Source organism: Procambarus clarkii, chromosome 25 (genome assembly GCF_040958095.1).
Source record: "Procambarus clarkii isolate CNS0578487 chromosome 25, FALCON_Pclarkii_2.0, whole genome shotgun sequence".
NCBI classification, from domain to species: domain Eukaryota; kingdom Metazoa; phylum Arthropoda; class Malacostraca; order Decapoda; family Cambaridae; genus Procambarus; species Procambarus clarkii.
In genome coordinates, this window is record NC_091174.1 from 5644090 (window position 1) to 5654331 (window position 10242).

At 41.6% G+C, this 10242-nt stretch overlaps 1 protein-coding gene across 2 annotated transcripts; it reads left to right on the top strand.

Moving 5' to 3' along the window:
* Positions 1-10039, top strand: LOC123756550 (cytochrome P450 2D15). Of its 2 annotated transcripts, XM_069331220.1 has the most exons (11): positions 1-291; positions 776-892; positions 1729-1839; positions 2226-2369; positions 3343-3512; positions 3836-4066; positions 6169-6280; positions 7027-7207; positions 7805-7923; positions 9191-9331; positions 9554-10039. In XM_069331220.1, the coding sequence occupies exons 2-11, from the start codon at positions 778-780 to the stop codon at positions 9730-9732; spliced, it is 1503 nt and encodes a 500-aa protein (XP_069187321.1). In that variant the 5' UTR covers positions 1-291; positions 776-777; the 3' UTR covers positions 9733-10039. The 2 variants fall into 2 exon arrangements, with proteins under 2 accessions (XP_069187321.1, XP_045595755.2); XM_045739799.2 differs by lacking the exon at positions 1-291 and having other exon boundaries at positions 1729-1853; positions 2239-2369.
* Positions 10040-10242: the final 203 nt, after the last annotated feature.

The window sequence follows — 10242 nt, forward strand, 5'->3', positions numbered from 1 at the left end:
TGCCAACACGTTCAGTTGTCATGCAGACCTAAGGCGGTACGGCAGTTCTCTCAACTTCCTTCCAGTAATTACCCAGAACTCAAGATAAGTAGCCCCCTTCCCCACATACCTAGCTTAGACAATTTAGAGAAACAAACGAACAGACAGATTGACAGAGAGGTTTTTCTGCACCTCCCTACAGCACCGAATACACTCCCTCAAGCAGGTACCAAGCTGTCGTCTGTAGCTGAAAGCTCACGTCTGCTGCCTACCGTCTTCAGCAGTTACCTACCGAGCAGACAACACCAGCCGGTGAGTGTGATGACTCTTGTCTGTCTCTGCTGTGACTATTATCAAAGTCACAAAAGTCACTTTATCAAAGGCCACATAATGCCTGAGGATGTTTTCCATCGAACTGAAAGTGAAATTGAATTCAATTTCAGTTTCAAGGTCCCTATTGTTCCTGAAGATTTTTCTAAGTAGATTTTAAACTGAAGTTTTGTTAGGCAAAACCTAAACTGTTAGGTTTTGTTTATCCTTTGTTCTAATAACATGCACCATGTTATTAGAACAAAGGATAAAGACTTATACTTGTTCAATTCAGCCTCAACAGTCGTATTCATGGTAGTTTTCGACATTTTAAAAGGAAATGCATGTTCCATCGATCGTGGTGTTTAAACATGAAAATATTTTGTAAATAATTTCTTTTTAAGAATCCGCTTCAAAAATTGATCAACACTTGCCGTTAGCACTGGTTTCACTGTACCAAATTACCGTTTTACTTTCCTCTCGCCAGACATGGTGCTGGAGTGGGTCGGGGAGACGCTGGGGTGTGGAGGGTCTATCCTCCTGGTCGTCCTCTTCCTCCTTCTTTTCTTCTCTTCGGGAAGGCGACCCCAAAATTTCCCTCCAGGTAAGGTTGGTAAAATGTAAACAGAAAAAGAAATACCTAGATGGAAGAATTGTTAGAAAGATTAAAATTGTTAGAAAGAAAGGCCCATATAATGTTAATACAGATAGGTAGGCAAAGAGGTAAATAACCATACACTCTAATCAAACATATATATTTTTTTTATTATTTTCTACCACAGACGTGGCCACACATTTACAATGCTAACCAGCATATATACATTTTCTCCTGTCCTCCATGGACAGGGTTAGAGAAAACATATATTAAACGATAAATAAGTCATAGTTTGCTAAGCAGACAGTCTCTTAGCCGGATACATCGATGGGTATAAAGGAAGATGAAACAAGAGACAGATTTATTGATGATTCACTGATGAAAATATGGATATTAACAGGTAAAAGAATACAAATAATTTAATATATCAATAAACGGATAAAACCCTTTTAGAACCGGTTAGGTGACCATGCTGGCAGAATCATCATGGGTTCTGGGGGAAGGAGGAGAGTCCTCGATAAACCAAATAAGCTACCGGTCCCCCAACAGGTTGGAACCCACATATTTGTGGTTTTATAACAAAGAACCACATACAAACACACATGTACACAGAAACAGACACATATATTTAAATATATAGATGCATATGCACACATAAAATGGATTCACAGACACAGGTGCACATACACTCAAAGACACAGTAACTCACATACAAGCACAAGCGCATACAGGACCACAGAAACCATAAGATACGTTCAATCTTGTAATCAAGCAGCTTTGTATATGTACCCAAATGCACTCAAACACAGAATTATGTCATACATAAGCATCTGCTCGTTTACCAGGGTTGCCAATGTGGCCATTGGTGGGTTCACTCCTGCACATGCGCGGAGGACCAACTAGGCAGACACTACAGAACCTGAAGAAGAAATATGGCAACATGGCAAGCTTTGGCAGTCTTTGGCACCAGGTATGAGGCTCCACGAGCCAAGTGCGGCTTATCTCTTTATATACCAGTCTGTCTTTATCACCCGCCTACTTTGATAAGGAAGGCAAAACAACCGATATAGATAAAATGGTAGATAGGGAGTGAGTGAAATTTTAAGGAGAAGAGAGAGAGAGAGAGAGAGAGAGAGAGAGAGAGAGAGAGAGAGAGAGAGAGAGAGAGAGAGAGAGAGAGAGAGAGAGAGAGAGAGAGAGAGGGGAGAGAGAGAGAGAGAGAGAGAGAGAGAGAGAGAGAGAGAGAGAGAGAGAGAGAGAGAGAGAGAGAGAGAGAGAGAGAGAGAGAGAGAGAGAGAGAGAGAGAGAGAGAGAGAGAGAGAGAGAGAGATATATTAATCAGTTTCCTCCATCAGGTTTGTGCTGGTGAGCGGGATGTCAACATTGAAGGAAGTCTTCTCCCACAAGCACTCCACCGGACGACCAGACATGGTCATCACTACCACCAGGAACTACCTCTTAACCGAAGGACGTGACCTCTATGTAGGTCAGTAATATATGCACACACACACACACACACACACACACACACACACACACACACACACACACACACACACACACACACACACACACACACACACACACACACACACACACACACACACACACACACACACACACACACATACACACACACACACACACTAGCACACTCACATGCATATAAATTGTATTTCCAAGCATGAACATAGATTCAGCAAATTAATATCCTGCTTGACCAACTTATTTGAGTTCTTTGACAAGATGACATCAATCAAACTGGAGAGAGAGAGAGGGCTGGATAGACTGCATTTTCCTGTATTACTAGAAGCTTTTGACACTGTTCCTGTTAAGCGACTCCTGAGCAGACTAGAAAAACAGGCTTGTATATCTGGAAGCGTACTTAAATGGGTGAAAGAGAGGTGTAAACGTCCCGTTATCCGCTAGGAACTTGGACAAAGATTCCTAACGAGCACTGTATAAATCCTCTGTGAACACCATTATTGAATATACTGTCCAGGCAGGAACCCTTGCCTGAAGAAGCACAAAACAAAATATGAACTGATCCATAAATATGCAACAAAGCGCCTTCTTGGGCTAAGAGGACCGAGAATAGCGCGAGAGACCATACACCTTGCGGTCTATGGTCTCACACATTCTGCGGTTTTTGGTCTAACGTACCTTGGGCTCTGGGTCTCAGTCGTCAATGTGTAGTATTCCATACAATCTCTTTAATACCTTTCAGCATTCCACTTACAATACTTAAAATTCTCTTACATGTTGCTGCTATTTCAGGGACCATAGGCTCGCTACTTTTTAAACCACTTCACAATTGTGTTACTTGCAGTAGCTAAATGAACTGTGTGGCTCAGTTTCAGAACCTATCGTGTGCCTCTGTAACCCTTTCCACTCCCGCCCACGGAATGGGTATGGGGTACATAATGATCCACACTAAATAAATGCTGCTACTGTTTCAGGGATCATAGGGTCGAGTGGCGAGCGATGGCAGGAACAGCGACGGTTCGTCCTGCGGCACCTGAGGGACCTCGGCTTTGGCAAAACTAGCTACGAGCCCATGATGGTGGACGAGGTGTCGGAGCTGATGAATCACATCCAGCAGCAGAAAGGAAAACCCCTCCACATGAACGTAAGAAAGTGAAGGTGTTGGTGATGATGATCGCGAAAGGGATTAAGTGTTTGAAAAAAAAAGATGATCATTCGCCTCGTGCAGGGAATGATGCTCACTTTACATGCTCAGTAACGTTAAAGTAAGCACGTTAAGGCTTGCACTGGACGGATGAACGCAAGGGCACCGTCACCTTTGACTCAAGAGTATCCTCGATAAGCTAAACGGGCTTCCTGTCCCCGAGAACAGTATATCATGCTATATTAGAGACAGGAAACCACCAAGTATCTCACAACCCACAACAAAGCCTGCACACACTTCACTAACCCACCGCCTTGTTGCAGAAATTCTTCAACCGGTCTGTGGTGAACGTGTTGTGGGGGATGATGATGGGGAAGAGGTTCTCCTACGACGACGCCAAGTTAGAAAAGCTCCTCAAGACCTTCTTCCAGCCAGTCGACTTCAACTTGCTTGATCCCCTCATCTTTATCCCTGGGATGACATGGGCTATCATGTATATTCCTATTCTGAGGGAGAATCTTACCTCAATCAAGGATATCATTAAGTTTATGAGGGTAAGATGTGAATCTCCATGTCACGCTTTAGTTATGTTCTTTGGTTATTGCAAGCTTCCTGAAATTTATTGAATACATTTTTGTTGTTGGTCAATAATTCACGAAAGGGGTCAAATTATTGAAGTGATTGTATGTTTTGCTTGACAAATTGTCTCCAAATGTAGTCTCGTCATATTGACTTATCCTATGTAGAGACTGGTATAAGTGTGTGCTCGCCCACTGTACGATTTACATTACACGTTTGGAACGTCCTGCATTGTAGAGGAACGTACCATGTGTTCTGAACGTAATACAAATATCCTTATGAGGACTAGAAATCTGGAGAAACAGGACATTGCTAGCTTCTGAAATTTCTGCTGAGTTTAGCTTATCTCTCCTTTCTGAAGTGGCATGCTATTTCAGTGTGACCTTAGTATCCTCGGTATCTACAATGTTGAAGAGACTGATAGTGTGACAGGCTCTGCTTTCTGCTTATGTAAAGTAGTTTGCGATTACATCTTGATTTTGAACAGTTAGCCAGTTGATAATTTTATGATAGGAGTTGTCATGTGGTGATTGGAAGGCTATCACTTTCTCCTGGTGGTTATCTCTTTAAGTTATATCTGGTGATCTTGGCCGTAGAATTTCAGTGTGAGTAATTATTATTATTATTATTATGCAGGCGATGAGTCACAATAACGTGGCTAAAGTATGACTTTAGCCACGTAATGTTGTTAGTAATAAAGCTAACATTATTATTAAATACTACTAGCTGTATCCGGCCACGCGTTGCTGAGCCACAGTAATCCTCTCCTGTCCCCCCCTGTCCTCCCCACCATTCCAAACTTCCCCCTTCCACTCGTCCTCCCAACCATTTCCCCGTCCCTCGTTCTCCTTACCAAATCCCCCCCCTCCTCCTCCCCACCATCCCCTCGCCTCCCCATTATTCCCCCATTCCCCATCCCCTCGTCCTCCCCATTATTCCCCACTCCCCTGTATCCTTGTCCTCCCCACCATTCTCCGCTACCCCTTCCACTCGTCCTCCCCACCAACCCCCACTTCCCCGTCCTCTCGTCCTCCCCTCCATTTCCCCCTCCCCCATCCCCCCACCCCTATCCCCTCGTCCTCCCCACCATTCCCCACTCACTCGTCCGATGCGTTCCCAAATGATCTGGTGTTCCCATCAGAAAAATGGGAACATCAAATGATCTGATGTTCCCATCACTGAAAAATGGGAACATCAAATGATCTGATGTTCCCATCACTGAAAAATGGGAACATCAAATGATCTGATGTTCCCATCACTGAAAAATAATAACAGTTAAAAAAATGAAATGAAAAAAAATGAAAAAATAAAAAGAATAAACTATACTCACGAAATGAATGGTATGGTAAACAACACAGCTCAATTACAACACAATGTCACACAAAATAATTAAATCAAAATGAAAATAAATTGAAATCTATGAAAATTCAATTTATCAATGCAATCAGAAATATTGAAATGGAATCATAAGATATTTAGTAGAGCGTGTGTTGCTATTACGTGCAACAGATGGCGCTGTTTAAAAAAAAAACATGTTTTTACCTGTCACAGGTGTGGCATCTATATAGTAGGCATATAAAAACACGCGCGTATTCGAATGGAACGTTGTGTCAAAATTTCAAAGTAATCGGCGAGGAACTTTCAGAGATTACAGCGTGTGTTGCTCTTACGTCCAAAAGTTAGCGCTGTTTTTCAATAAAGCATATTTTTACCTGTCACAGGTGTGGTATGTATATAGTAGATATATAAAATCACGCGCACATTCGAATGAAACGTTGTGTAAACTTTCAAAGCAATCGGTAAAGAAGTTTCGGAGATTTCCTTCGGATAAAAAAACACATGAAAACACAGTTTAAAAAAACATGTCTTTACCTGTCACAGACGTGACATCTATTATAGTAAGTATGCAAAAACACGCTCGTATGTGAAGGGAACGTTGTGTCAAAATTTCAAAGCAATCGGCGAAGAACTTTCGGAGATTAGTGATTTTGAACAAACGAACATTTACATTTTTATTTAAATAGATTATTATTATTATCTGTAACGGTTATAATGTAATTAACTTTCATCTTTTCAGGACGAATTGCGAGATTTTATGGCTGATAAAGACTTAATCTCCGGCAATTCATTGACGTCTGTTTATCTCCAAGAAATCAAGAATCGTGGCGACGAACAGTCACACTTCAACAGTAAGGACATCTCTCTGAACACTGACACGGGGAACAAATATATATATCACTCATAAAATACAAAATAGTGTGATATAGAGACTATTTTATATCACAGGTGATGACTGACAGAAGAGGAGCAAGCAAGGAGCTTCCTGATGACAACAGTCAGATTTTGTGAAGTTTCTCATTAATGGGGACAAGAAGGCTGTAAGACATTATGGTCTCATCAGACCCAATGACTAATATTTTCCTGGCTGGAACCCACAAGAGTTGCCCAACTTCATGATACATATATATTAATAGGTGAATAATGGCATTAGGTGTAAGGAATCGGTTCCAATCATCTCCAACCCGCCCGGGGGTCAAACCCGGGACCATTAGGCTGTAAACAAATTTGGGTGACCAAGAATTGCATCAAGAGTTATCAAGATAATGCTATATGCATTAATATATAGAGATATGAGATTTTTTACACAACAATACAGTCGTCCTACAGTATTCACTAATAGAGTACCAACTTCTCACCCTGACGTACAGGTTCAATTGAGGGTTTGGATAAAAATGATTAAGTCATATTCATATGTAAACAGTTTACTCATTAAACTAGAACAGTTTCTCGGAACACCAGTACAATTCTATGTAAACTATAGTCTTATTTTGCTAATGAAATGTTTCAGTGTAAACATTACATTCTATAAAATTGTTTAACATTTATGAGAAATATGATCAGACTTTTGCTGACATTACCTTAATGTTGGTAACAGTGGACCAGATGGCGGCGGTGGTGACGGAGATGTTCGTGGCTGGGATGGAGACCACCTCCAGCACCCTGACGATGGGAATCTACCTGGTAGCCAAGCACCCGGCCATCCAGCAGCGAGTTCAGCAGGAGCTGGACTCGGTTGTGGGTAACGATAGACTACCAAGCTTCTCCGATATGGACAAGTAAGTAATAGACCGCTAGTTTGGGTTATTAATACAGCAAACATCGTTCGTCATTGTTGTAAACTCCACAAGCGCCTTACTGGTCTTCAAATCTTATAACCCCATCATCAATCCTTTTGCTGCAGTAATCCAATGTTAGCTGTATCTTATTTTTAGTAAAAGCAGTCACGGGGAGGCTCGCAGGTACTCAGTTATCTTGGTACTCACGCTAAATATCTGGTAGATAGCAAAATTTGTCATTTAGACGTGCCCCTTGCTCGCGAAATCTTTTTCTTTCACACAATACTGCTCCACTCAGTCTCATATATATTAGTGAGTGATAGAAAAATAGGTAAGATGTACTTAATAATAAACTCTGGGCTGTCAAACAATCATTTTCAGTTGGTTTTGTGTTATCGGAATTGTCAGTAGAAATTTTCACAAAGTTCTAAATTCATTCATGCTTAAAGCTTTCATATGATAATTGCTTTCAAGCTGTCAACCCTTACTTTGACTCTGAAATACAAATAAATCTGGTTTGCTTGTTCATCTTCTCTTTCCACAACTTAATCACCTTTTGTCCCTCCGATTCCTGATATTTCCAACTCCTTGTTGCAGGCTGCCCTACACCCAGGCCACCATTCATGAGATACAGAGGACCTTCAACCTGGTGATCTTCTCTCTGCCTCACGCTGCTCTGGAGGACTGCACGCTTGCTGGCTACCACATTCCCAAAGGTAACTTGGTCGTTTCGTTTCATGGAAGGGGTTTCAATGGGGAGGGGTGATGGATGGGGACACGAAATACAGTAAATATAGGATGAGGATAGAGCAAAAGGTGGATAAATGTTTATTGGCCTGAATTTGAATTTGTAGTGTCTTGGTAGTGGTGTGTGGTGTAATTAGTTAGAACAAAGTTAAATTGATTAAAACAAACTGGTTTAAAAAGTAATTGGTTAGTGTTTTTGTGTACTTAATTAGTACATGGGCCTGGCTGGTTTGGGAATGGTGCCAATTGTGTGCCGTTGTTGATGTACTGGGTTTGGACCTGTGGATGTGGCCTTATGATGTAGTTCTTCGCAACATCAAGCTTCCTGCACTGCTTTCTAACAATTGTTTTTATTATTATTTGTATTGTTTCGTTTGGTTTGTATTTTGTATTTTATTTTTATATTAATAAACAAATTGTATTTTTTTCCATCAAGTGTTGATTGGGTCTGGGAAGGCCCACTCCTCTGGGATCTTGGGAAGTCGGGGCTATGAATATGTCTTATGATTTTAAGCTGGAGGCTGGTCCTGCTGATTCTGTGTGGAGGAGGTTTCTGAATTTCACATTCATTTGTTGTGTTGGTGATTACCATGGATGGGGAGGGGGAGTCTTCCCGACCTGGGATATTAAGGTGTTTCAAACTCTAGAATATTTCTCTCGGGAGGTAACTCATGTTCATAGGCATCATCCTCTAAGACCTGTGAAAATGGTCTGTTCTTACTGTCATTTAGGAAGATGTTTGCAAAAACGTGGAGAGCCTTGTTTTGGACTTTCAGATCTTCAGTTTGTTGGAGTTTGTTCCCAGTGCTATATAGTCGTAATGGCGTGACACTTTCTCCTGATAGTTCTCTTCCCTTGTTGTTACTTGAGGTCAGGTCCAAGGGGGGGGGGTGGGGGGTTCATGGGTATTGTACTGGTCTAATAATCATTTTGTGCAGGTGAAGTTTGACATGGGCTAAAGCTTGTCTCAGTCGGTAGAGCATTGTCGGGGCGCTTTTGGCTATTACTGCTTTATCAGAGACGTACTGGGTGGAGAAGAGTAGTCTGTTGGTGTAGCCTAAGACGGTGTTGGAGTTATTGATAGCCATGATGATGGATACTCTCAGGTACGGTACTTACTGGTATCTTGATTACTGAGCGTTTCACTTAAAAAGTTATTTCGCTAGTTCTTCATTGGTCTGTTGCTTGTCACTGTAAATAACAATCCCATTAGAGAACTATTACTTACTCCTGCAGGGACGGTGCTCTTGGCTAACGCTGACGATGCCATGTCGGATCCTCAGCTGTGGAAAAACCCAAATGCGTTTGACCCTGGGAACTTCCTCGACGACAGTGGCAAGTTCGTCAAGAACGAGGCCTTCATTCCCTTTGGCATAGGTAAGTTTAATTTTGTTGGAACCGCTTTGTTGTGCAGATGAGTTCAGAGGCTATTGCAACCATGCCTCTATAATGGATGAATTTACGATACGGAAATAACATGCTTTCTGTAAAAAGTGAATTGAAGAAGAATTTCCCTTCCTTACCGTCCTATATACCATTTAAGATTCCGTTCTGTTGTACTTCGTGTACCCTTGAGCACATCGTCACGTTCCTCCGCAGGAAAGCGACTGTGCACAGGAGAACCTCTGGCCCGGATGGAGCTCTTCATCTTCTTCTCCTGCCTCTTGCACCGCTTCTCCTTCACTGTTGTGGAGGAGGAACCCGCCCGCATCGACAACCCCACCTTCAACACCACCCCAAAGTACACCGCCATGGCTAGCCTCAGGTCCCCTCTGTAGCTCTTCTACCTGCTGTGGCAAATTTGCTGTGACAAATATACGGCTTTAGCAAGATTACTGTTGAGGAAAATACACGTGTTCTCGTGGATAAATTGAGTCTGACTCATCACCCAACAGCGGGCAAGGGTTCAATTCCTCGAAGATTTCATCGAGAGTGTTGTTTATTGATAATACAGATTTATACAGTCTCACGGTGCATTACTGTATTAAATACAGGCACATGGGGCGTTGTTATTTTGAAGAGAGACTCATGGGGGTTGCTGTATTGAATACAAGGAGAGCCAGCATTATTAAAGTATTGCAGTGATAGTTGTTTTAATATGTACTTAAATTGACATGTTATGTTTGAGTGCTTTTGAAAAAGTATAAAATAAAAAAATAAACTACTGACCTTTCCAAGATTAAAAACTCCTCAACAGTTGCCCAAAGTCGCATTCAACAATTTAACATGCTCTTCAATCAAAATAGGAATTTTCTCAAATATAAATTAGTTTTGTTATATATTACCAT

Excerpts from the sequence above, each read along its gene's own strand:
- LOC123756550 (XM_069331220.1), top strand. The coding sequence starts at position 778 with ATGGTGCTGGAGTGGGTCGGGGAGACGCTGGGGTGTGGAGGGTCTATC. Across the intron at positions 2,370-3,342 it reads AGGACGTGACCTCTATGTAG|GGATCATAGGGTCGAGTGGC; the intron begins GTCAGTAATATA and ends CTACTGTTTCAG. Across the intron at positions 6,281-7,026 it reads CGAACAGTCACACTTCAACA|TGGACCAGATGGCGGCGGTG; the intron begins GTAAGGACATCT and ends TGTTGGTAACAG.